Below are 27,500 nucleotides of genomic sequence, written 5' to 3'. Positions count from 1 at the left end.
GTGGAGAGTGCAGCCTTTTGCTTGATAGGAGACGGATCACATGTACGGTTATGTTTATGGCTATAGTATTTAGCAGACGCTTTTGTCCAAAGTGACTTACAAAATCAGATATTGGAAAACCAATAATTATAAAAAAAAAGGCAGTGGTACTAGCCTAATGGGAATACAAATCAAGAAATCAATATTTGGTTTAATATTATTATAACTAATACCATAACGATGACTCAGGCACAAAGCATATTAAAATGTAGTTAATAAATGCTGGGGGGGGGTTATGCCTGTACTGGCTAAACAGCATAAAAAAAGACTTGAATCAAGCACAGTATAATGTACTGACTCTGGATTTATCAAATTAACAGAAATATTCTGATGGCAATAGAGCCAACTCCCACACACAAATCACACACACACACACACACAAATCTAGCAAAGTCAAGGACCAGCTGAAAAGCAATCATCAGCAACTTGCAAAAATCCCATTTCATTTCTGAAGCTGGCCCTTTGTGAAGGCTCTGTGTGTCCCAGGAGGACTGTCCTCGCCCCTGACTGTGAATACTGAATCATATCTGGGTCATGGGCTCATGCCCCATTCAAGATAACGTGTGAGAGGTTAGGCTACACAACACGGAAAAAAAACCCACAGTGTTCACATTCTTTGGCGTCAGATTTGTCTTTTCTGATCAGAACAACCAGTGCCACTAAGAGAAGAAACACACCGTGTTCTTCTCCTCACGTGCTGGTGGTGGCTCACGGAGAGGACGCCCCCGCGATGACCACACCGGTCGGCGGCTAACCGCACATGTTGCTCTCCCTCCGTCAACGTCACAATCTCCTCTCGCGGATCCCATGAATGTGCTTCTCTCCGCCCTTTTCTGAATGTGCTTCAGTGTGCATGAGGCACCCTTGTGTTGAGGGAGCCAGGGGGGGGGGGGGTGTTGCCACACCGGTGTGTGGAGATAGAAGGGAAGGGAATAGAGAGAGCACAGAGAGAAGCTCCCTCTCCTCACGTCACGTGGATGACGTGTTCTCTGCTCTTCTACGCAGCTAGGACCCCGAGGGCGGCCTTCTCTTATCCAGGGAGAGACACCGTGGCGAAAACATCAGAGATCAAAGAGACATAGCGCGCCTGTTTTAAGTGCTCATGTGAGTGAATGTGCATGTGTATGCATATAGAAGTGAGATAACAGGTAAAACACCTACACTGTGAAACAGTAAAGGTGTCTGAAACCTGCATCTGTGCATGTGTGTGTGTATAGGTGCGTGTGCGTGTGTATGTGCGTGTGTGTGCATGTGTGTGTGTGTGTGAGTGTGTGTACGTCCGTGTGTGTGCATGTGTGTGTGTGTGTGCATGTGCGTGTGTATATGTGCGTGTGTGTGTATATGTGTGTGTGTGTGTGCGTGATAGGTATCAATATGTGCGCCCCGGCACTAAGTGTTTATACATATATGTGTGCACCTGAGACATCTCATGTCTGTGTTATAAATAACCAGATGCTTCCTAACAGCACAGCTGAATCCACAGCTCTGACATGGAACGATCACATTGGTTCTTGGCTGGATTCAACAGAGTGCAGCTGATGTGAGATCACATCCTTCATCTCTCTGAAAACAGATGTAAATATTCCCATCGGGTATGAGATGGACATGGAATAGTAGAGGCTGATCCTCCTGTTCAGCTTTGCGTCTGTCCGAGTATTCCTTACTGATCGCTGCAGCTGTCTAGATATGTAACAGATTATTCATCAGTACCATGGGATGTGAGGAATTTGGTCCACGGTCAATTTGGTGTTAAATGCAGAAACAGACAGAGAGAAACTGAATTATTTGCAATGTTCCATGCTAATTGAATTTGCATTAGCAGATGTCTGATGTGCATTTCAAACGCATGCTCTACCGACAGAGTAAACTCAATTTGGGTTTGTTTGTTCATGCTTACAGCTTATTCTAACAAGTAATAGCCTATCATGAGTATACACACACGCACCCACACACACGCACACGCACACGCACACGCACACGCACACACACACACACACACACACACACACACACACACAGTGTACCCAAGCATAGGGAGCCATGATATCAGTGATCAGATGCAACACCCATACTATTTCAGCAGCCTGTGCTCTTGAATCTGCAAGCACCTTTCACCGCCTATATCACAATCCAAACAGATGTTTTGTGACCCATCTCCTCAGAAAATTCCATGTGTTTATTCAGTGAGCATCAATTGGCAAGGGGATTTCCCTAAAGAATATATTAATGGCATAGTATAGAACGGTTTTCCCTAAACACTAAAAGACTCCAAGCTGGAGGTTGGGGGCGTTCACCTCCGCTGGACGACCAGGTGTCATACACAATACATTTGTGATACACTATCTCGTGTGAAAATCATTGCTGACGAGCATCTCACGTGACTAGATATGAAGGGTATGGTGAACACATGGAAGAGGCTGTTTGGTAGCCTACTGGCAGTTAAAGATAGTTGAATCTTGAATGAATATAAAGGCTGCGTTAGCTCAGATACGAGTAGAACTGCCCTCCATGTGGAAACAGCACGGGCATATCACTCACACAGTAATGCTTGCACTCATTCAGCACTGGCCTCAGTGGCCTGGTTGATACGCCAAACATAGCCTACACATTTCAACACACCCACTACAGACAAGTCGTAAAGGCATTTCGACGTGATCGTGATAGGGGAGGGACAAATAAAAACTAGCTCATATGATGTTTCAGCTTGCAAAACGTTGCTTTACCCCCCCCCCCCCCCCCCCCCCTTTAGCTGTAGGCTGTAGGGAAACATGCATTCAAATACAAAATTGTCCCTACTTGCTTTCCCGGGCTTGGGCCTCTGCAGGAGCTTCTGCACCGTAAGCAGGTCCTCCGTCTTCACTGCTTGAAGCAATTCCTGGTCTTTCCCCATTTTTATGTTATTTATTTATTTAGTTTTACATCCAAAACATCGTCTGTGTGGAGTTAGTTCTAGCCCAAGCGAGTTCTCTGCGGTTCCCTCCCTATTGCGATGGTTCTGCAGGGTGCAGAGAGGCTTGGTTGCTCTCGGACGGAAGGATGCTCGAATTCCGAGAGCTGGTTCACAGCGTGACGAGAACAACAGATGCAATTCCAGTTCAAAACGATGAATGATCACAGTAATTAGCGACGTTATTGTAACGCACGCCCAAAAGCGAAGAGTGTTCAATTCACACTTTAGCTGCAATTGTCTTACAATCGAAGTATTCAGATGACAAGGCTGACAATGCTTTCTCCTCTTCAAACAACAATGCTTTCTATCTGAGAATCAGCTGCAAGCATGATTCCGACTGCTGCAATCTCAATGCAAATGAAAACAACGCATCATTAAACTGCTAAATTAAAAAGACGTAAAAATCACAATAGACGTGTTTTCAAAATCCTTTTCGTCGTGGTTGCTTATCCATGCTATTCGGAGCCTGCATGAGATAAACAGAAGCCAGCGCTGCCATCGCTGCGTGTGCGCTCCAGTAGGCTATATTCGCTGCCTCGTCTCGCCAGTATAGTCTCTCGGTGCTATGATGAATCTACATGGAGCAGGCTGTGCAATCGCCCCGCCGTGCAGCTGGCTGAGATTGCAATGTTAAATGGCTCCGCTGCATCCATAGGGCGGAACCAAGCGCGCAGGACCACCCCTCCTCCCTCTACCAGGCACTCACAGGCAGCCAAACATGAGGGGATGCGGAGGTAGACCTACTATTCCGCTGCCATGGATACAAGCATACAAGTGAGAAACGACGCTGCTAAATCCTATTCCTGTACGATTGCATTAGAAAACACGGACTTCACGGACACACTTTCACCACTAGGGGATAAACACATTTGATCTCCACGATTACTTGCATCATCCTCATGCTGTGATCCTTCTGCAGTGCATGTCATGTTTCAAACAGACTGGCTTCACACAGGAGCAGGCAGGTTGCACTTGCTTGTCTTTGTGTGCCACCTGAACAACAAGACCTAGTTTTAGGTCTGCTGGGGACCAGGGGTTTATTCTGAGGAGCATGGAAATTAGAGCACAGTCTGTTTCCTCCAGGTTTCCATGGTTTTTTTTTTCTTTAGAGAACACTGTGGCAACCTTGTAAGCCTAAAATACACCATAGTTATCAGAACAAAAATGAATCAATTACAGATGCATTACTGCTGCTTCCTTGAAACATGTTTCAAGAAAATATTGATATCACCATGTAGGCCTATTGAGATAAGATGATAGTCCTCTTGACAGCTTCCCCTCCAAAGATATGATTCCACATTTCAATAACATGAATAGCGACTGTGTGGGCGTGTGTGTGTTTGAGAGAGAGAGAGAGGGAGAGAGAGCGAGAGAGAGGGAATGCCTAGACTTCAATGGACTCTACCGAAAATTCCACACCAAACAACATGTTACAGAAATAGCCTTCACCAGGTTTGTAGATAAATATGATGAAGGCTTAGGCCTTCAATAAAAACGAAATGGAAATATCTTAACTCTTCTTACTTTTCGGACTGCTACAACTACTGGTCGTGCTTGGTGACTTAAATAATGCATGCAATTTACATTCACATTCCCAAGTTCAAACATGATAGCCTTCTTTGTAATTTTGGCGACATCTTGTGGTCAGATTGAATAATGTCATGTCATTCATTAGCCTAATTGTTCACAACACAAACTGACCAACAGTGACCTCTAGTGAAAGGCTGGCAGATTGTTAAATAATCCTATTATTACGTCAGGTATCAAGCGTGAACTTAATTGAAAAGCCGTATTTGAGTTAGTAAGAAATATCCTCGATTAAATATCTCACTTCGGTCAGGCAACTGTATAAACTGTAGTCAAGCTATAGTCTGTTCAGGGCGCCATTTTGGCTCAAGATATTTGACGTCACTTTTAACGGTTCACGCAGAAGTGTGTTGATTGGTTAAAACTCGTAGCATTTGGTTGGATGGTTGGACAGGTAGAGGGTTGCTTCTTCAGATTATCCAAGAATATTTAACAAAGAACACAAACTGGTGAGAATTCAATTAAACTTCTTTAATACCATTTACGTAACAGCTCTTAGGACAATTAGGTGTAACAGTGCCTTTCATCGTACTAGAACTTCATAGAAGCGATGCTGTCCTGAACAGGAGGGGAGGATGGTTTGAAGCTTTGAATTAACGTTAGCAATAGCTGACGTTAGCTGTCAAGGGGGGTGGTTGTTTCATGTAGCCGAACTACTTGTTGTTAGCATGTCAGTTTGCTGCAGAGGTGCTGTTTTTACTAAAATGCAATATCTAGCTACTTCCTCTGTTTACTTTCTATCGCACCATTCATGGGTGTCAGCCAGTCAGCATGTCACGAGGAATTCGCTAGGTTTAGCTTTCTAGCTAGCCATGGTGTCCTAAGAATGGATGTCAGTGATAAGCTAGCAAGCGACGACAGACGCAACAGAAACATTAGCCAGCTAGCTTGTACTAGTAATTACCCAGGCTAAAGTAGCTACTGAGCTAGCTAGCTAATGTCACAAGTCTGTTAGCGTTTACCCATTCTGTGGCAACTGGGTTTAGTCGGCAGGGAAATAACAGTTACTGTAAATGGTATTTTATGTAAGGTGATTGCTAAAACGTTTGCACTGCTTCATTAAAGAAATGTGGGCCAATTAGTGACAATAGTGCAGATGATAAACACTTAGCTACCTGGTTCTGTGCTGGCAGGAAGGGCTCAGCAGTGCCTGGGAGCCCAGGGAGCCACTGCATGAGTCAGTTGAGGCGGTGACGGGGAAACAACTGGACATGAACGCTACCAAAGGAGGCCTGATCATCTTCTCCGCCAACTCCAACCCCGCTAGTCGGGAGTTAAGCAAGAGGATTTCAGAGTGGGTATAAAGAGTGTCAGAGTGGGTATAAAGAGTGTCAGAGTGGGTATAACGAGTTTCAGAGTGGGTGTGGGCATTCAACATTGTAGACATGACATTTAACGCATTCTCAGCTCTCATCCTAGATGCTTCGGCGTTCATAATGTCTCAAGTCTTGTGCTGATCATTAGTCGTTGTGAGTCGGAAATCAACAAATTGATTGAGCTTGATCTTGCTGTAGCTCTTGTTCTAAAAACAAGTCCTCTGTACATTGTGTTAACCCTAGAGCAACACAAAGCAAAACAGACAACGACATATACACACTTGGTACATATGTAGGTACTTTATATAATTGTATAGTTGCCTTCCACGATTTGCTTTCACAACACATGATGTAACGGTTGTAGGCTCAGGTCATGCTCTGGTTGTTAAACGTATGACATGCTGCACGTTGCCTCTTTTCCCTTAGATGAACACTCTTGTTCACTCTGTAAGATTTGTTGCTAGGATCAGTTCAGTCAGGGCGAACCAAACATGCCATTTGATGCCTCTGGTCTTTTATGGTGCAAACATGCTCAGCCTACTGTCATATTTTTCATTAAGTAAATTATTTTGTATTTTATCTATGCATTTCTGTATTTTAAGGCAATTGGTAATGGTCTTTTCACACAAAGCGGGTTCAGGTGAAACTTTAGATTTAGAGTCAAAATATGCTTGGAAATTTGAGATTTTTATTGTATTATGAAACACATCACATCCTGTTCTCTGACACCTCAAGACATTTTTAAAAGCCCTGTTAGAAGTAGAGCCCAACCTTTTCTTGTCAACACAGTTGAGCTGAAAAGAAACAGCTTTGGCACCCTCTCCTAATGGCTCTTTGAGTCTCTGTGGAAACTGTCCCTGCTCCTAAAATAGCAGTAGTTGGCACATGCCAGTCTATATTTAGGAGAGAGACTAAAATCATGTTGAGAACTGGCTACTTTTTCTGCTTAAGATGTCACTGGTGCCTGGTGGTTAGAAATGCTGGACCCAACCAGTGTGCTGTACTGTACTGTGTGTTTTGTTCCTTTGCAGGCGGTTGGGTGTGGAGCTTGGAAAGGTGCAGGTGTATCAGGAGCCAAACAGAGGTGAGACTCACAGACTGGTGGGTTATTATCGCTAGGAAAAACAGACGGGGGAACTGCAGCCCTTAAGCTTACTAAAGGCATTAAGAGACAGCAGCAGATAGAAGGCGAAAGGGATGCTGTGTGTGTGTGTGTGTCATTTAGACGTGCTATCAGGGAGAGCGCCTCGCTTCACTCCTGCTGGGCCCCGCTGACCTTGAACTGTTGGTTTTGCATGGCGGTATTACTGCCTGGTCCATTCTTTGCATGCCTGAGCAGTGGACAGTCAAAACACAGTGTGTCGGGAGACCTGCGCTGGATCTCTTGTCTTTGTAATCAAACTGACAAGCTTTGTGCAGAGTCAGGCTCGCGTACGTCTACGTTTCTGTGGACATAACACACACAGTCCTGGTCGCTAGGGTGACTCGTGTCACTGAGCGCTAGGCTTTGTTTTTTCGCTCGGCTTCGGAACCGTTAAATACCGAGCTATGTTGCAGCTCCCTGTCGTTGCTTCACGAGAGAGAGCCATCCTCAGATTCGCACTGCTTTGTTTTTGCATTTTTAACACAAATGATGTAACACAGCTTTTAATCGTAAACGTGACTGACTTTAGCAGTTACTGATTGGCACATCTTTGTCTCCATAGAAACGCGGGTACAGATCCAAGAGTCTGTTCGGGGAAAGGATGTCTTTATCATCCAGACTGTGTCCAAGTAAGTAAGGAAGATTTGATTTGACTCCTAATTACCCTCCAACCAGCCCACTGCTTTGGGCAGAAATGGGCAATTAAAACCTCCTTTTCCCCAATAAAGATTTTAATTGTATCTCTGCGCTCAACACTTGCGTAATTACTCTTAGCTTTAAGATAACTAACCGATGGAAACTGAAGTCCGTCCTGAGGAGAAATGTGGGCGATATAAACCCCACACCATCCCCCTCTGCCTTCCTCTCCACCTGCAGGGATGTCAACACCACCATCATGGAGCTCCTCATCATGGTGTACGCCTGTCGGACGTCCTGTGCCAGGAACATCATCGGCGTCCTCCCATACTTTCCCTACAGCAAACAGTGCAAGATGAGGAAAAGGGGCTCCATCGTTTCCAAGCTGCTGGCCTCTATGATGTGCAAAGCAGGTGAGGGGGAGGTTCTGATACACACACACACACACACACACACACACACACACACACACACACACACACACCAGACACACACCACTGTTTTAGGAACAATGGAAAGCTGTGATATTTTACTCAATTTTCTCTTCAGCCAATCACCTATTTACACACTTGTGAAGAGAAAAGCTAAACCCTTGAAACTTTGCCCAGTGCAGGTTGCACTGTTTATTTTGGTAATGTTTTGGTCATAGACCCCCTAGTCACTTTTCAAGTGAGCTGTGATTTCAGTTATACTCTGACGAATGAACACTGAAGGTTAAGCTAATGCCTTACATATAAATACACAGTAGAGCTTCAACATTAGTGTTGTGCCTCTGCCTGTGGACTGCAAACCTGCCCTCAAAAGTAAGGCTCTGGTTAAACATTTAGATCCCTGCTTTGCTTTACAGATGAAAGGGCTTTATTCTTAAATTGAGAGTCTCTGAGAACATGATGACTTAAATTCAGACAGTGTTTTTTTGTTGCGGAGTGTCTTCACAGCTTGGCTGTACAGCGTGTTGACAGGAAATGTGTTTATTTTTGTCACATTCCTTTGGCACGTGCATTTATTTAAGTAACATTTCCATTGCTCTCCTTTAGCAGAAATACGTTTTGCGAAGCAGAAATACGTGTTGCGAAGTATCTGTCTGTGCAGAAACATGCTGAATTCACAGCTTCACTGACAAAACTATTTTCAATGTTTATAACATGTCAGCATTTGAGTTTTTGCAGTTTTATAGAAATGTTTATCTCACGAGAACGGCCTCACTGAGTCAATAGTTCCCTTATCTGATTATTCTACAGTGGATCACGTGTTCAGTCATAGGGAGGGAAAGTGCCTAATGCCAATACACTGTCTGCTGAGTTCTGTTATGGTGTATAATGGATTTGCTTAGCAAGCTCCTTTGGCATAAACTACTGCAAAAAACCTTCTCCTGCATCCAGCACTTGAAGGTAACAGTTCACTCAAAGGTCAGGCAGATAGTGCTCTATGCACCTCAGGGAGTTTGTTTTCCTCGTCTGAAGAAAACTCTGGCCATCTTGAGAATGTTTTCCCTGTGCTGTTGAGAGTTTGTTTATGGAGTTGAAGTTCAGGTCACGTGTCTGTGATGTTTTTAAATGTGTTAAAACACAACCCCTTGTGCAGGCCTCACCCATCTCATCACAATGGACCTACACCAGAAAGAGATCCAGGGCTTCTTTAACATTCCCGTGGACAACCTGCGTGCATCTCCTTTCCTTCTACAGTACATTCAGGAGGAGGTAGGTGTTGTGTGTGTGTGTGTGTGTGTGTGTGTGTGTGTGTGTGTGTGTGTGTGTGTGTGTGTGTGTGTGTGTGTGTGTGTGTGTGTGTGTGTGTGTGTGTGTGTGTGTGTGTGTGTGTGTGTGTGTGTGTGTGTGTGCGCGCATGTGTACATGTGTCTTATCTGCAGGAACCAACTTCAGCCTTTGTTTTGGTCTCCAGTAGGAAGGCCTTGGTCCTGAAAAGTGCTGAGCAGACATTTGTGTGTTTGGGTTATTATCGTGTGTCAACAGTTAAACTTTACCCTTCCATTCACTGTGAACCACCTGTGCTTCATGTTCACAGATCCCTGACTACAGAAACGCTGTTATTGTGGCCAAGTCTCCATCATCTGCTAAGAGGTGAGTAACCCACTGTTTGAGCTTCCTGCCTCCAATGATCTGCCCCTGTAAGAAGGTCTTTCTTTGTACCTCATTATAGGATGGACAAATAGTGTATTGTTAGTCTAGCCTGTGGGACACATGAACGCTCCAGTGTACTTGCTAGCATCTAGTTTCACTCCCCCCCCCCCCCCCCCCCCCCATATGTTTTACCACACTATCAGTGTGTTATTTTTGACACGACTCTAGTCTCATTATTTATATTATAGTTGTCCACTAGGTGGCTCAAGTCTAAGATATGGGTCGCTTCAAATGTATTGAATTGCTGAGTCATTTTAATGCAATGGTAAAGATTTGGGCCTATCCTCCATGTTTTTATTTTTTATTGCAATGTATGTATGAATGTATGTATGTTTTGTATGTATGTACAGTGGCTAAGTTTGAGATTTGAGAAACATTTCTGTTACTGTGAATTTTTAAGTGAAAGGAAGATGAGCTGATCTGAAAATATTAAAGAAATGTACCATCTTTACCTTTTGAAAATCAGGTAATTTTCCATTCGCTCAGTGAGTCACAGTAACAGTAGTGTAGCATGCCTGTGTGTGTGTGTGTGTGTGTGCGTGTGCGTGTGCGTGTGTGTGTTTGTGTGTTTGTGTATGTGTGTATTGTTCACATGCTTAAAAAAAGACAGTCTTTGAGACAAAAATCTTTGAATTGGTAAACTAAGGATTCTAAACTGACATACAGGAGAACTTGAAGACAGTTGATGTTGTATCCCTTCGCCTCAGTACATTTAGTCAAGACATGATTCGATAAAGTTCTTATCTGAATCACTTTATCTCCGTCCCTGCTGGTCATTCTGCTGTGTCCATGCAGCTGTGCGCTCGATCCATCCATCCTTGCACAGATTCATTTATGAGCCAATCCAAGTTTCTGATGACATATCTGCTGGGGGGGGGGGGGGGGGGGGGGGGCGAATATTTAAAAGCTTGTGCATAACGGACGACTTGATCCTCTCTCTGGAACATCAGCTGCCCGCACAGACAGCATAAAGGCACCAGTGTTGCCTGTGAATGCCTGTGTCTGTTAACGGTAGATAGCAGGATCAAATCTGCAAGCTGTGTCAGACGAATCCACCCCACCCCCACTCCCACCCCCCTGAGTATTTATAGTGTAAATCTGTATAGTTATTTATATTGTATATATTTGTATTGTTTTTGTTTTTTACTTTTCAATTGCACTAAAGTCTGAAAGCTACCACCTCAATTTTGTTGCACTTGTGCAATGACAAATAAATATATTCTATTCTATTCATGTTCAGGGCGCAGTCGTTCGCTGAGAGGCTACGGCTGGGCATCGCCGTCATCCACGGAGAGGCGCAGGACGCCGAGTCGGACCTCGTGGATGGGCGGCACTCCCCCCCCACCGTCAAAACCTCGGGGGCTATTCATCCCAGCATGGAAATCCCATGTAAGATGAGCTGTCACAGTTCCGCTTCCTTATTCCTTCCTTATGTTCCTCAGCCGCCCGTGCAGCTTAGAGAGCCGGCCATCATGGGCAGACAGCGCGAGGCAGCTTTCATTTCCTCCACGATGGCTTAAAGCTCTCCTGTGTGTGTGTGTGTGTGTGTGTGTGTGTGTGTGTGTGTGTGTGTGTGTGTGTGTGTGTGTGTGTGTGTGTGTGTGTGTGTGTGTGTGTGTGTGTGTGTGTGTGTGTGTGTGTGTGTGTGTGTGTGTGTGTGTGTGTGTGTGTGTGTGTGTGTGTGTGTGTGTGTGTGTGTGTGTGTGTGTTTCCATTCCTGCTGTCCAGTGCTGATCCCCAAAGAGAAGCCTCCAATTACAGTGGTGGGAGATGTGGGCGGGCGCATCGCCATCATCGTGGTGAGCCTCTGCACTGCTTTGAGCAGACACACACACACACTCACGCAGACACACACAGACACGCACGCACGCACACACACGCACACACACACACACTCACGCAGACACACACTCACGCAGACACACACTCACGCAGACGCACATACGCACATACACACACACACACACATCGCCATCATCGTGAGCCTCTGCACTGCTTTGAGAAGAAACACACTGCTCTGTATTCATGGCTCAAACCCTCTCTGTTCATCATGCTGGCTTTGGGCTGCACTTAGTTCAAGCCAGCTTGTTTTATGTAGCGCTGGTCGTCCCCCCCCCCCGGTCTGTTCTTCCAACTTCCGGTAAACACGTGTAATGACTGGTCAAGTCGGCCCTGTTTTTATTTAATACTTCATCAGTATTTGTGCATAAGGCAAATGGTGCAATACCCGCAAAATGTAATCTTTTCAGTCAAGAAAAAGAAATATTTTAAGTAGAGGCAATGCTGGTTAGACATTAGAAGAAGAGAGCGTGACTGTCTCCTCTTTGCCCTCACAGGACGACATCATCGATGACGTGGACAGCTTCCTGGCAGCGGCAGAGACTCTGAAGGAGCGGGGGGCCTACAAAATCTTCGTCATGGCGACGCACGGCATCCTGTCATCCGATGCGCCGCGTCTCATTGAAGAGTCTGCCATCGACGAGGTGACACACACACACACACACACACACACATTGCATGAGCGCTCATTGAAGAGTTTTCTGCCAATACGTGGCCCTAGTAATAACAATGTCGTCAAAACTCTTCAAATGGAGCTCAAACATCTTTGAAATTTTTGATGTTGGCGGCTATAAGCTTCAGCCTCGGTGCGTTGTCTGTGAGCGGGGCTATGCCTCTGCCGGCAGTGAAATGAGTTGGTCAGTGTCTGCGGTCTGCAGTGCAACTTGTAGGTACTGCCTCTGCCTGACATTTCATTTGAGTGGGAAACCATTCACAGGCCTACAGTAGCTTTTCCATATGGAACTGATGCCCCGAGGAGCACGGAAAGGTGAAAAGTGCACTTCACCTCACACACACACAGCAGAGCGTTTCAGCCTTCGGTGGCCTTGCTGTTAACGGCCTCTCTGTCCTCTCTGCGTCCTGTTCTCCGCAGGTGGTCGTGACGAACACCATTCCCCACGAGATCCAGAAGCTGCAGTGTCCTAAGATCAAGACGGTGGACATCAGCATGATTCTGTCCGAGGCCATCCGCCGCATCCACAACGGAGAGTCCATGTCCTACCTGTTCCGCAACATCGGCCTGGACGACTGACGTCACCTCCACCTCCTCCAAACTGCCAGACAAATCACGTGCGAAGAGGTCAAGGCTTTTCCCAGCATGCATTTCTCACGCGGAGGGAAGATGTGCTGCAGGGTCAACGCTTGTTTGTCTTAACCATTATTGTTTTGTTTTTTTTGTTGTTTTTTTATATATTTCGATTTTTTTTAGTTCTAGCTAACTTTAAAATATGTCTGTGTGCTTAGGAGGGCAGTTCAGAATTTAGTAGCATGTGTGACTTGTTTTGGCAAGCGGTAGGATTAAACGAGGTCACAGTCTTAATGCAGTGTGAGATATCGGAGTACACTCGAAGGAGGAACGTTTCAGGTCAGTTTCACGTCAGCTTATTTATTTTATTAATCGTCTCCCCCTTCTATCGATCGATGTCGCACTCTGTTCACGATGCCTTTAACTTATACGACGGGCTCAAAGCCACTGGATATCTCTCGGCTATCATGAATTCGCTAAAAGAGCGCATCTCTTTTGCGTTTTATCGGGTACGTGAAAACAAATGTTACAACTGGGCAGTCAAGCTCTTTGCATTCCCCCCACCGAGGGACTATGCGCTTAAGCATCTTCTTCTGTCACACTTTTGGTGTAATGTACCGTAGTGCAAACAGTATTGTGCGGCTGCTATGTACCAGACTAGGTGTATCTACCTTCATATCTGTTGGTGTAATTATGGTGCCACTGCATGTTTTGTTGTGTGTGTGCATATGGAGCAGGCTGGAGCTGCACTTAAAAGTTGAGATAACTGTTTAACATTGAGGCAGTTTGAAAACCAACTGTCAAAGATCCATAAACTATATGATCACTGCTGTAAGTGGAAGGTGAAGAAGTAGACTGAATGTGTTTTTTTTGTGTTTGTTTTTTTTCCCCCCTTCTTACCAACCTGGTCTACTAATACTTAAAATGTCTACCTGAAGAATTCTTGCCACTGATCACTGGGACCATGTGTGTGTGCACTGTAGCTTTGGTGACGGGTCGTGGTCGATACTTCAGGATATGTTGCCTCAGAGAAGTTAAATCTTTCATTTCAAAACGAAATAGGCAATTGCAGGGTCTTTGTAACCATACTAATAATTCAGGCTTTTGTATTTATTTACAGCACTTGATGGCCAAGAATAAAAAAACAAAAAAAACAAATGGAGACCAAATGTTGGACTCTTTTGTGTGTGGTTTCAAAGTTGACATTTAAGATGCTCTTGTCTTTTGACTACAGTGATTTAAAGTTAAAAGTCTTGATGGTGGTGTTACAGGGAACTGAATCCACCAGGGGGAACATGCTCATCCATTTCATCACGAGTCAACCCTTTGACTGCAGTACGGGGGCCATGCAGCAGGGGGCACCTGATACAATGATCACTGTGCCAGGTGGTTAAGATTTAGCCATTACCAGCATAAAGTGTCTCACATACATCTTACTTATGTCTCCCTCTATGCTCCGCTGCGCCCCGTCTATTGTTCTTCAAAGACATAATGGTGCCAAAAATACATAATGGGTATGAGTTGTTCCAAGTATTTTGTGTGTGTGTGTGTGTGTGTGTGTGCGCGTGCTTGTGTGTGTGCGTGTGTGCGCGCGCGCGTGTGTGTGTGTGTGTGTGTGTGTGTGTGTGCGTGCTTGTGTGCGTGCGTGCGTGTGTGTGTGTGTGCGTGCGTGCGTGTGTGTGTGCGTGCGTGCTGGCATGCGTGCGCTTCCTCCTCAATCTTCATCCTCCATCTGCCAGCATGGTCTCTTGAGCACAACATGCAGGTGCTTGCACAACACAGTCTGGGATTTAATACAGAGTGATATCCACGCATTGTTTCATAGCTTTTAGGGACGCAGCCTGAGTGTCAGGATTAAGGCAGACAAGAGGACTGCTTTAGCACAAAAACACGACTTGGACTTTTTGTTTTCAGTTGACCACCTATAACAACTATACATGTGACAAGACAACACTCCCGTACTAGTCAAACAACACTCTAGCTTCGACTCCTGTTGACTTTGCCCTCATCTTATCTAAGTTGCTTCTTCTTTGGAAAAGGGAAGGAACAGGCACTGTTTGGGAGTATCCCTTCCTGTGAAAGGTGTGGTGTGCAAAGTTGTTAGTGTGTCAAGTTGATATTGTTCCACACCATCAGTCACTTCCAATTAAGTTCTTGGAGGAAGGGGCATTTTTTTTAATATCACAATTGAGAGAAAAAAAAAGGCTTGTTCTGTGAGACTACACTTGAAGTCAACTCTTATACACAGGTTTTGGCAAGGTTTAATCAACTATCAAAGTAGTTATACACAGGTTTTGGCAAGGTTTAATCAACTACTTAAGTAGTTGGTATAAATCATATCGGTTATTTTTCCTCCTCTGTGTGTTTCACAAAAACTGCAATTCCTGATTTATGTAGATTAAACTGAGTACATTGAAGCAAGCATAACAGACTTGGTTTTAAATGAGGCCTGTACTGATTTGTTTTACTGGTTCTTTGGAAAGGAGATAACGAAGAACTATTTTATCTTTATACTGAATGAAGCGACATTGTTTACATCATTTGAGTAATGATTGTTAGACAAACTCATTTTATTGCACAGTGAGTCACTTTCAACAAATACCCTGTATGCCCAGTTTTGTTTTGCTAGACCTACCATCAAAGCGTGTCTCCCTGTGGACATTCATTTGAGGGATTTCTGTATGCATGTTCTACACTTTTCAAGGTCCGAAATGTAAACAAGTGCTGTAAAAAGAGTGACAAAGAAACACTGCTTTTTAAACATACCTTCAGAAAGGCCTCAGTTCTCTTTTGTAGACAGGTGACTGTTTAATCCTGTCTCTCAGTGGAAAACTTCAATATGACAAATATTTACTTTGTTGACATTTCTTAAAAAGACTTTTTAGTCACTTACACTTTATTCTGGAGCTGTGGTGTGCGTGTAATTTCCCTAGAGATAAATGTTCTTTTATTCTGTGGAGCTTGTCTCAACTGGTCTTATCACTATGCAGTGTTTGCTTGTTCTTAAAGATAGTAGATAGCTTCACATGTAGAGCCGCTCTGAACTGTTTCACCCTAAAGGAGAGTCATTACTGAAATCACATTTAGGGAAATCATTCCACTTCCTGTTTGACGTGAGCATGTGGATTGTGGCAGGCAATCAGGACTAAGAAAACACAACAGCATTTTTTCATCTATGCTAAGGTATTAGTGTCCCACAGGTCAGAGAAACTCTCACCTCATCAAGCCTAGATTTACTTTAGCTTTATCCTTCCCCTTATCTAAATTACCACTTCTTTGGAAAACTGTTTTGGTTGTACCTTTCTCTAAGAGCAACAGTGAAGTTCATGTAATTTCATGCTGTCAATACATTTCAACTAGTCCCTTGGATGTGGATGCAATGATTATAATTTAGTAAAACTTGAACTCTTATTTGGCCACATTTCGCCTTATGTCAATATTAAAGAAAAATAAATAGGGATGTCTTGACTTGGGCCTGTAGTCAATAGTGAAAAAGTAACAATAATCATTATTTAGTTGTTCCATTTAGTTTTTATGTTCCATTTTCCTCTATACACAAAGTATGTTTTCATAAATAAATCATCTGATTGATCCAAATACAAATGCAGGGGTAAATTAGGATACCAAACCAAGCACAAATTCATATTCAAAGCCATGGCTCCAATGAAGGCATTTTATTGACAGTGCTTGTCTCTCATTTTTGATCATGCTCACTCTTGTTTACTCCTGTTTTTCAGTGTAGAACCTTTCTAAAACATTTCTATAAACACTCACAATTTCTATACCTTAACACAAAAAACAACAACAGCCACTGGCTGGTGAGATAAGAGTGTGACAAAACTCAATATGGGTGTAAACCACCTCAAGTTCTTATAAAAGTTTTTACAAAATTGAGGAGATATTTTCAACGCAGCTGTGGGCCTAGCCACGAGACATAATTTGCCTGTTGTAACAGATAGGCGAACGCTTTGCATGTGATGCCGCTCGTAAATGTTCTGCTGGGCAGTAAAGTCGTTGCTGATCGCACATGTAAGAGAATCATTCCCGTTCTCGTTTGACACGTGTACCACGTTCAAATTAACGAGCGCTATAGACCCCCAGGGCCTCTGGAAGAGCTGCACACCTCATGAAGGGTGGCAGCTGTTCTATCTTTTGTTGTTGCTTCGTAATGTGTGATAATGGCCATACTAAAAATGCATTTTTAAAAAAAAACATTTTAAAGCCAAGAACCACTTTTTCACCAAGCATTGAAAGCTGTTTCCACAACAACCAAAAGGAGAACTTCACATTCCTGATCGGACATACAAAAGTCCTCTAGGTTAACATGGACTAATTAGGTCAGGAGCAAGGCTGGGTATGACGATGTGTTTCCCCACCATCTTTGAACATGTTGATGGCAGCACAGATGACATTCTAGCAGATTGTCACTGTGAGAAAAGGGTTCACTGAACCTCGAGAAGGTGACATATCAGGCTCTGCCTGTTTCCTTATTGAAGGGTTAAGCTTAGCAGACAGATAATCTGGCATCTTTTTTACCAGCGGCATGCCTTTCAGGATTCTATAACCTTCTTAAAGCCGTTGGATTTAGCACGTGACAGAAAGCAGGAAGAATCTTAAGCCACATATTTAGTTGGTTCACAGGGTTCTGAAAGAGGGGCCACCTGGCGTGGAGAATGCAAAACTTGTTTACAAGGCTCAGATAAATATCTACAAACGGGAACAAATAAAAAACTAAATTATGGGAATATAATATTGGAGGTGGTGCAATGACTGCATATGTATTATTATTTGTTTTTATGTTAATCACCAATTGCTTGTTATTTCTATATATTTCTAATATGATGAGTTAATCACTGTGTTTGCTTACTTCACCTACTCGAGCATTATAAAACTTTACATTTCCATATAAAGAGCACGAGAGACAAGGGTGTGTCTCTTCTCTCAGTGATATGCAAAAACGCTGTCTCCTTCGATCATTTTCATTATAGGATATAAACTCAAATGTTTAAATAAACTGCAGGGTCCCACCACCTGCTATGGAAAAGGTTTCATTCAGGGCATGCACAAATCAAACCATTTTCATGCCTTATCCCTTAAAAATAAACAAACATAATTTTGCATTTTAGTACCTAAAAAAAAAACATTGTACAAATACTGCAACTGATTATACAGTCCATCAATGGACATCACCCCTTCAAACTGCATCTTTTTTCGCCAACGTTTTCTGACTTGGTGACCTGGTCATTTTGTCTTTCAAGCTTCGCAAGTGCGACATTTTGGGAAGGGAAAGTTTGGATGTGGCTTTGTCAGTCTTTGCTTTACACAACACAGGCGTCGATTGACCCAGAGGGGAGTTGGTTTGAGCTGCGTTCTGCTGTGCAAGTAAAGGTCCTGCGAGTGAAAGAGTTGAACTACTCGGACTAATACCCCTGGGTGCCCCTTGCTCAGGAGTCAGGGAGCTAACTGGTTTGCTCCTGGCTGCACTGAACACTCTTCCCGGGAAGTACGAGCTTTTGACAGGCTTAGTTGTCCTGGCACTGGGGGATGTGGAGTCGGGTTTGACGCCCGGGCCTCTGGCTGCACCCTCAGTCCTACTGACAAGCGGTGTTCTGGAAGGTGGAGCTGGTGCAAGCGGTGTTCTGGAAGGTGGAGCTGGTGCAAGTGGTGTTCTGGTAGGTGGAGGTGTTGCAAGCGGTGTTCTGGAAGGCGGAGTGGGTGGAGCTCGGAATAACTGCAAGACAATGAGCACTGGGTGAGAGTACAAAAAACAAGTCTAGGCTGTTTCTCTCAGACAAGATGCACAACTAATCCAAACAAAACTTCAAACTAAATCTCCTCACACATTTCTGGTAATTTAGTCATAGATTGACATGCCCCCATACACCTAGACCTACGAGAGTGTAAAAACGTAGCTTCAAAACAGCATAAATTACCTTCTTTCCATCACTTTCCATCTTGGTCCTCGCTTGTTCCTGTGGATTCCTCTCTTGCAGGCGTACTCCAACCTTACTCTCTACCTTGGGCTGTTTGGAGATATCTTGGGTTGATCTGTAATGGGATTTGCCATTGCTAAGTCCATGGGACAGCGGGGAGTAGCCCCTTTTTTCCAACTGTCTTTCAGCTTCACTCTTCAGTGCAGGCTCCACCTTGCCGTTTGACAGTCCAACGTTCTTGCCATCCGCTTTAGCTGGTTGAGCACGCCTGCTCATCGGAGATGGATTTGAGAGTTTATCCCTCGTACCTTGAACTGCTGCCGGCTCTGGCTTTTTAAATAATGGCTTGTTTTGTACTGCTAGATTAATTTCTTTCTGGTCATCATCCCCCTCTGATATATATAGCGCGTCCTCTGGTATCCAGTGCGTGTTTTGCTGAACGTCTTTCACTTCCTTGGCCGATGAAGTGGGTCTTTTGTTGTCGGCCGTCACTTCAGTGACCTCTTTCTTCTCTTTCAGCTTGGAGGAGCTGAGTTGCATTGCTGCTTTTTGGCGCTGACTGCCTGACTCCTGCTGCACTAACTGAGATCCAGAGTCCCTGTTCACCCCTTCCATTATCTCCTCCTTAGATAGCTGTTGGTTGATTGGTTGCGCTTCAACCTTCTTCGTATCTATACTAGCTTTCCCCTCTTTCAGAACCCTGTGATTATTGTCCGGCTGGCAAGATTTACCATTCGTCATAGAAGTCTTTGTGCTCTGAATGGGTTTCTTGTCCAGCGTCTGCTCACTGCCAGAGACTAACTTCAGTGAGGGATGGTGTCCTTCAGTTGCAACATTTCTACCATGTGGATTCCCTGAATGTGTATGTAGTCCATTTACATTTATGGGTGACTTAGAACTATCAGGCACATTGCCATTAGACTGAAAATGTTTATCGGATGTTGATGGGTCTTTAGCAGACTGTACTAGAGAGCCATTAACACTGGATTTGGCGTCCGTCCTGTCAAGACCAGTGTCCATGGTTCTGACTTTCTCAGCATCACTGACTGTATGTTCGGAACCTCTTCTAGGCCTGCTAGAAGCAGTGGAACATGGATGTTCAGACGCGGCCGCACTACAGTCAGGAGCTGAGCAGAGATCCTTATCCTTACCCTGCGGAAAGACAGAGTGTTCAGCCCGTTCACATACATTGGCATGCTTTGTACTCTCTGCATTTGTGGTTTTAAACGAGGCACTTCTGCTAGCAGACACCTCGGAATCCACCTGTGGCTCTTCAATCCCTCTAACCCCAGTCGTGTGACTGTCACACTGAATAACGACACCCAGATGAGCCATTCCTGGATTTCCTATTGGTGGTGTTACCACACCCTCCTGACCATGCAGTGGAATAAGTGGTGTACTCCGTGCCTCCTCACCCTTGTTCTTCAGGCTCTGCACCGGTAGCGGGTCTGTCTTCGTGGATGCGAGAACGTCTGCGTTCTCCAGGCGGGGCCGAGGGGTGGCCTTCTCCGGCAGGTGCTCTACGGGCACCTCGAAAGGCTCCTTGAATCGAATCGCCTCGGACGTCGCAAAGAGCTCGGAGCGCTGCAGGTGAGCTTGGAAAGGCTTGTTGGGATCTCGGATGTTGATGATGCCAATGACGTCGCTAGGTGGATCTGGCTCTGGCCAGGTGGGCAGGTAATTCGTCATCTTAGCCTTTTCCATGCCAACTAGCCCCGGGTGAATCTTGGGCTCCTCTGCCAACATTCTCAGCTGTCTCATCTGTATGAACATCGGCAATGGCGCCGTATTTCCGGACTTGTTCATGCTGGAGTGAGTCCCATTGCTCTTCAGAGAGGAGCTGTTGACAAGGGTGTATTTGGCACTGTAGAGCTTGCGGGCCATCTCGGCGGAGACGACTGATTCCGGAACAGCCTGTCGGACGGGTTCAAGCTCCGGCTCCTCATCCAGCTTAAGTTTGGAGAGGTTCACAGCCCTGGAGGTGAAGAACAGTTCCCTGAACAGGAGGTCAAAGGTCTCCACGGCGTTGCCTGTGAGCAGCGTGACGACGTTTAGATCCAGTCTAGATGCAGTCCATGTAAAACTGAAATCACACAACAGACAAAACACAATGAGGTCAGAATTAGAGTTTTTGGACAGATTAAATAATCTGTTTTGTTTTCATGAAGTTATTAAATTATTACCCATCCAGAACTTAATATCATCAAAGCAGTCAAAATATTGGATAATTATGGCCTAGTTGCCGAAAAATTGCCTTATATCCCATAAGCGAGCCCACCCTAGGAGTAAATGACGGTGGAGGCCAATGAAGAAAAAGGGGGGTGATGTCATCATCGGGTTAACCCTCAGCCTGGTTGGTCTGAAGTGCGGTTGCGGAAGTGGTCGGGAGCTACATCCACCTACTAGTAAATGAGATTATTTAGTCGGTCAAAATAAAAGTTTTTCCAAACCAGAAGCCATGGGTAGATGGGACTGTCAGGGCCGCACTATCATCACGTACTGCAGCCTATAATGCTGCGATTTCTACGGGGGACATGGCGGCCTACAAAGTGGCTGCTTATGGCCTGAGGAAGACCTTTAAAGCTGCAAAGTGCCGATATAAGGACAGAGTGGAAGCCGACTTCAACACAGGTGACCCTGCTAGTATGTGGAAAGGCCTGAGGATAATGACAGACTTTAAGAAAAAAGCCCGGCTCGGTGTGTAGCTCCAGCCCCTCTCTTGCTGGTAGACGCCTACGCAGTCTAAACTCAAGGACTGAGAGACTTAGAAGGAGTTTTTACCCACAGGCAGTGAGACACTTGATCTCACATTTTAAAACTCCTTTCTTATTTTTATTTATTGAATTCTATTTTTATTTTATTTTATTTAAATTGTATTTTATTTTTGCACGTTGTGGAGCATAGACACTTTTACATTTCACTACCTTCATTGTATGTGACAAATAAAAACACTTGAATCTTGAACTGAACTAGTTAGGCCATAACTGATTCTGGAAAAGGTTCAGCCAGCTCACCTGTAGGACCCTGACACGGACTTGTCTCCATCGACAAACATGAACTTCTGACTTAAGAGGCCGCACACTTTCTTTGACGAGCGACTGCAAAACTCGGAGCCTTGAGTGTAGTTAACCCGTAAATTCTGTGAAAGAAAAAAGGGCACGAGAATAAAAAAGAGTGAAAGCTTTGTGAGTCTAAATTAAGTCTTAAAAAAACCTTTATTTCCTGGAAATACAACCTTTGCAGAAAACAAAATCATATCCACATATCCGCAAACAAACAAAAACAAGTTTGTAAATCAAGTTCACATGGTACACAAGCTGAAGTGTTAGGAATAACTGCACAGCTTTCACTGACAGTTCAAAAAAGGAAACGCAGGAACTCTCGAGGGACGCATTGAAGAAACACTGAATAAAGGATCCTATTGTGCCGTTTTCCAGTAGTCGTGAACCTATTATTGAAACATTGAATCACTCTGAGATGAATCCTGTTGATAAAAATAACAGCTGCACTTTGTGTCCGTATTAATGCCTGGTTAATCGGTCTCCCCTTGTCCTTGGGTCATTTAGCGACACATAGTATTTTGCTGTCATCGAAGCTGATTAAGTCAAGAAGGTGAAAGCAGCATTAATCTTATTTGATTAAATCAATTTCATAAAAAAGAGACTAGTTTCATTACCAGGGTAGGTAATGAGCCTTGTGGGTCGGGAGAGCTAAACAATCAACAATAAAGGAAACTACAGTGTGACGCACAGGAAACGTCAGCTCAGGAAACCATATTTTACCAGGTCTGGACCTTTGACATCTTATGCTTTTCCTTAGTGCATTGTAGGCAAGACAATTTCAATTGTTATTGGTGCCATATAAATTATGAAAAAGAAAATTCTATTTAAATTGAAGTAACTCCAAGTAAATAACTGTCTTGAGTTTTTTTCAGCCGAACCTGGGAACACTGACAGTTGGCAAATAGTTTTTGAGGTTATATTATAATTTCTGATGCAAACTTTCTTTTAATGACGGTTAAAAAAAAAACACTGCTCTTTTTACACCATCAACATAACCGTGTAATATGTACTAAGTACACTTGCATTTCCCCTTGCTCTGTTATTTCCTCCCCAGATGACCAGCAAGACCTGTTAGTTTCAGTCTGACATATGCTATGGTAGAGTTTGCATCTGACAGAACATGGCTACATTGGAAACCTTATTTTAATGATGGTTAAAACCCCCACTGCTAATATTACACCAGCAGTATCACCGTGTAGTATGTTCAAAGTGCACTTGCATTACCAAAGACAGATCCCCTTGCTCTACACTGTTATGTTATCTTCAGATGACCAACCAGACCTGTTAGTTTCAGTGTGCCTGGGAGTCAGTGGTGTGAAAATATGCTATGGTAGAATTACATTGAAGTACATTGACATCTGACAGAATATGGCTACATCAACCATCTACAATCTTGAATGATATCTCTGTCTGACATGGGATGCAGTAAGCCCACTGAAACAACCAATGGGCAAAACTATTATGATAGTTTGGCCTTCAGAATGCTGGATTAACATGCCTTCTGACCTGAAATGTTGTCATTCATTACAGATCCTCATTTAACTGTGATATGAGGCAAAGAACGGAATATTTGTTTTCCCAACTTGTCTCGAACCTCCAGTCTGGCAAACAACTTTACTTTCTCATTATAGTGCAGACAATCACTGTAACAGTCTGTATCTACTTTAGACGACCTTTAAAAGTATGCAGTGGGAGAATTTGAACTTCTGACAGGAGACGTTGACTTGCCTTAAGGTGTCCCTTGTGCATGCCTGCTCTCTCGCACATGCGCAGGAAATGGGGGACTCCTGTGGCCTCTAGGATTATGTACACCGCCACCCTTCGTCTGTAGCTCACATCCAGCAGATCTTTGAATATGTCTACATCTGTGAACATGTCCATGACAATTCCTATGACCTGGTATGGAAAGGACAATGTGATTTCAATGAGTCAAATGTGTGATGTGGTGTGTGTGTGTGTGTGTGTGTGTACAGAAACCTTGATGAAAGGTTTTCACTAACGCGCCACGACAGTTCAAAAAATGACTACTTCAGTAATGTTACATTTTTACTGTCTAGGCTGAGAAATTACAATGCATTCTGTGAATTCATAATGTAAATGTCATTACTGAATAAAACAACTGGTCAGATAAGAGTAGTAGGTGGATAATGTGGATATCTCAGCACAGTGTCACAACTGATTCCATGGACTATGAAAACAGAAAGGCCTTTTTCAAATTCAAACAGCTGTTGGATGTTCCAACGTGAAGATGAAATAATCTCATTGCCTCTATTAAGAACTTTTCTAATTATAAGAACTAAGACCAAGCATTGCTGCCCTATTATGCTATCCTTGTAAATAGGCAACAATCTGTTGTTATAATGTATATCCATGGCAAACTTACCTTCTGGGCCTGTGAAATTGTCTTTCTAAAAATCTCTTTAATGTGCGGCTGTCCATCCATTGGCGGTTGAGTGTATACAGTTGCACGAGTGACTCCTCGGTAGGTTGTGATGTCTGGCCAGCCCATGTCTAGGTCGCTGAGGGAATGGTCTGAACGCTCAGGCCAGTATTCCGAGGGCACGTTGTGATCCTCTCCCTGTCCGTTAATTTGTGACTGGTCTGTACCACCAGGGTTGTATACCATCATGGTTCTAGTCAGATATTCCAGTTCACAGTCTGATAAAAAACCCAGCACGTTTTGCGCTTTGAGATGTGTCTCGTACGCCTCCAGTCCATCCTGAAAAAGTATCTCCAGCGCAATTCTTCGCTCTTCGCTGTAGAGAAACTCAGGTTTTGTTTCATTAATTCGCACATTAATATAATCTTCGTCCAGACACTGAATCTGAGATAAAGCCATTGTCACACGCCACGTTTTGTATTAATAAATAATTATGTTAAAATATACAGTTATTTAAAGGCTCACATATACTACTTTCATAGATTTAACAACAAATCTTCAAACGGCATCAAGTATTCTGAGTCCACTGAAATGCCATGACAGTGTCTTCTTCTCACCAGGACTCCGGTTATTTGACCCACAACGCGCCTAGACGGAATAGAGACAGGTAAAGGCAAGTACACCTCGGTCACGTGGCAACACGTTCTCCCAATGGTAAGTCCTGTGAACATTACTGGGCTGGGTTGAAGCAACGATGTGTCATATTTTACGTGAGACAGCTGTAAAGGTCATGAGCACATTTTTGAAAGGATTATAATGACGAAGAAAAACCTGATTTCTTGTCATATGGCCTTAGAGTCAGTTCTTGGCTCTGGGTATCATAGAGCACAGCAGTCATCTCGTCTAGCTTCTAGATACGTTGTGGAATCCTGCCTCTTGTCCATGACGAACAACATCTTCACAACGTAACTAACGCTTATTCAAACATTAACCTTTGTGTAAACTGTTCCCCCTCATTATTACAAACTCCCTCAGCAGCTTGGCATACTCCTCTCATGTATTCGAGTGCAATAGGCACTAATATTTTCCCTTCATGTTTTGGTTAATTGAAACAGGTCTACCTGGGAAGATGCATCTCTTAGAAGCACACTCAAGTTTATTGAACCAGTTAGGGCTAATGCCTTGGATGTCTTGGCCTAAAAACAAAAGTGTATGAGGTAGTTAAGCAGTAAGTAAATAAAAACTCAATGTCACTATGCCGCTACACAGTTTTAGCTGGAAAAACAGTGTGTGAATGCTCAGTATAGAGTGGAGCATCTCTACCTTTAAGATCTGTAAGGTATACCTTCCAATCAATCACCTGTGGAGAGTGATTAAAGTGATGACATAGAGCAGTGTTTTCCCCGCGTACCCCCTACGTCCCTTTGCGTACCCCAGTTTGGGAAACACTGACATAGAGGAAGCACCTTTGTTTTGAAACAACAGCAGTATTGCTGCTATTCAGTTGGAAAAACTGTTTCACTGCAAAAATGTCTAGTATCCCTATCAGCTGTGGCTTACTGGTTAGGGTTTCGGGCTGGTAACCTGAGGGTAGCCGGTTCGATCCCCGACCAGTAGGAAAAATGTGGGCGGGGGAAGTGGTAGAGCACTACTCTCCCATGCCCACATCCACAGCTGAGGTGCCCTTGAGCAAGGCACCTAACCCTGATCACTGCTCCCCGGGCGCCGCTGAAGGCAGCTCACTGCTCCGGGTTAGTGTGCTTCACTGTGTGCCTCACTACCCTGGATGGGTAAAATGCAGAGACTAAATTCAGAGTGTGTGTGTCACTATCTCTGCCCTTAAAACAGTCACTAGTCACTAGGGCTCCATTTCCATCAGGCTGGTTTGACTGACTGCACCTAAGCCGTGGGCTGCTGTGACATCATCAGTGTTTGCGATTTGATCAGTGAGCATAACCATCACTTTCGATGTAATTTCGGGTTAGGTCTCATTAGCTATGCGTCTACCTCAGTCTGAATCCAGTGGAAAGTTTCCAGACCATGAACTCACTCACTAAATGAATGAATCAGGTTTTTTAAAGCAACGCTCTGAGTTCCCAAAGGGGACGTGTCCTTATAAGGGCACCCCCCCCCCCCCCCCCCCCACTGTAGCGTAATTTAGTTTAGATACAAATGTCAAGTTCAATTCAAATGTATGTATATGTATGCTATATTGCAGGCTGGCTTCATTAGATTGTTGTTGACAGTTAAGCCTGAATGTAGTGTTGTCTGTAATATACATCCATTGTAGCGTATAAAATACAGCTCATAATCAACGTTAGTTATGCTAATTAAACATAAATACATGAATAATTATGTGTTTACACATGCCTACTCTTTCTAAAAGTAGAATTGTGTATGTTCTGTGCACTGTAATTAATGAATGATTCATTGCTCCGTTGGGATATCCAGATGAGGCCATTTAAGGTCTACTGTAGAGCAAGCGAGAAAAGGGTTTTCCCACAAATATTCAAAAAAGACTAGAAATTTAAATGTAAAATTGATCTTTGAGTGGAAATCTTTGCCACCCAAACCACAAGTTTCTGCTTAAATCATATCGTAACTGCACACACAGTTGAGATGTCTGTCTGTCTGATTGTCCACCATTTGTTTTAGGTATTTGTTGTGCAGTATCTTGTAAATGTAAAATGTATCTTTGAGTGGAAAGCTTTGACACCCAAACCACCGTGGCTTTCATGGGAAGGGACCCACCCCCCCTGGGTGTCCCCAGCTTGCCAGCTAGAATTTCCCCACTACGATTTCACAGTGTAGAGAGGATGAACACTGAAGATAGCGTTCTTCTGTATCTCACTGAATTAACTGCATCCTGTTACCTTCGTGAAAGGATACAAACAGTTAGAGCTGTTAATTAGTCACTGGCTGTCAGTTTCTCCTTTTTCTCACAGTGTACCAACTTTACAGAGTGTACAACGTTATATATACCTTTGCATTTACTTTATTTTCTAATAGATTTTTTTTTTTACAGTAACAACATTTACAAGCAATGGTAAGCTCTTACACAAAGTAATATTCATGTCCTTGAATGAGAAACAGTAAATAAGATTGTTTTACAATTAATAAATATGTATAAACACTGAATTAGTATTAGATTCAATAATAGTAAAGGAGAAAACATACAGAAGCAAACTAACTACTACAAAGGGGATAAAACTGCACAATCCATCTGG

The 27,500-nt window shown here is 43.7% G+C and overlaps 4 protein-coding genes across 4 annotated transcripts in view; 1 reads left to right on the top strand and 3 right to left on the bottom strand.

The window, feature by feature from the left end:
* The window catches only part of caskin1 (CASK interacting protein 1), a gene marked incomplete at its 5' end in the record, with an annotated part of 91,194 nt that extends 88,265 nt beyond the window's left edge, over positions 1–2,929 (bottom strand). Inside the window, one exon of the mRNA XM_080856275.1 lies at positions 2,836–2,929. Coding sequence (XP_080712401.1) covers positions 2,836–2,929 — 94 coding nt within the window. The remainder of the gene's footprint in view (positions 1–2,835) is intronic.
* A 2,021-nt stretch (positions 2,930–4,950) lies between these two features.
* Positions 4,951–13,697, top strand: prpsap2 (phosphoribosyl pyrophosphate synthetase-associated protein 2). The gene is made up of 11 exons (XM_080855971.1): positions 4,951–5,025; positions 5,710–5,870; positions 6,924–6,976; positions 7,599–7,665; positions 7,913–8,085; positions 9,257–9,372; positions 9,698–9,753; positions 11,054–11,202; positions 11,542–11,612; positions 12,150–12,296; positions 12,746–13,697. Exons 2-11 carry the CDS (start codon positions 5,788–5,790, stop codon positions 12,902–12,904), a joined length of 1,074 nt encoding a protein of 357 aa, XP_080712097.1. The 5' UTR covers positions 4,951–5,025; positions 5,710–5,787; the 3' UTR covers positions 12,905–13,697.
* A 4,792-nt stretch (positions 13,698–18,489) lies between these two features.
* fam83ga (family with sequence similarity 83 member Ga) lies at positions 18,490–24,732 on the bottom strand (the record flags this gene model as incomplete). The annotated part of the gene is made up of 5 exons (XM_080856274.1): positions 18,490–18,629; positions 20,247–20,914; positions 21,846–21,970; positions 23,622–23,789; positions 24,277–24,732. 5 exons carry the CDS (start codon positions 24,730–24,732, stop codon positions 18,490–18,492), a joined length of 1,557 nt encoding a protein of 518 aa, XP_080712400.1.
* A 2,690-nt stretch (positions 24,733–27,422) lies between these two features.
* grapa (GRB2 related adaptor protein a) overlaps positions 27,423–27,500 on the bottom strand; it is an 11,914-nt gene continuing 11,836 nt past the window's right edge. Inside the window, exon 5 of the mRNA XM_080857262.1 lies at positions 27,423–27,500. This exon is cut by the window's right edge and continues 628 nt beyond it. The gene's annotated coding sequence lies outside the window, so the exon portion shown is untranslated.

Source organism: Sprattus sprattus (assembly GCF_963457725.1).
Source record: "Sprattus sprattus genome assembly, chromosome: 18".
In the NCBI taxonomy this organism is placed as follows: Eukaryota; Metazoa; Chordata; class Actinopteri; order Clupeiformes; family Clupeidae; genus Sprattus; species Sprattus sprattus.
This window is presented reverse-complemented; position numbering and strand designations above follow the sequence as displayed.

Excerpts from the sequence above, each read along its gene's own strand:
- prpsap2 (XM_080855971.1), top strand. The coding sequence starts at position 5,788 with ATGAACGCTACCAAAGGAGGCCTGATCATCTTCTCCGCCAACTCCAAC. Across the intron at positions 8,086-9,256 it reads CTCTATGATGTGCAAAGCAG|GCCTCACCCATCTCATCACA; the intron begins GTGAGGGGGAGG and ends CCCCTTGTGCAG. Across the intron at positions 9,754-11,053 it reads TCTCCATCATCTGCTAAGAG|GGCGCAGTCGTTCGCTGAGA; the intron begins GTGAGTAACCCA and ends ATTCATGTTCAG.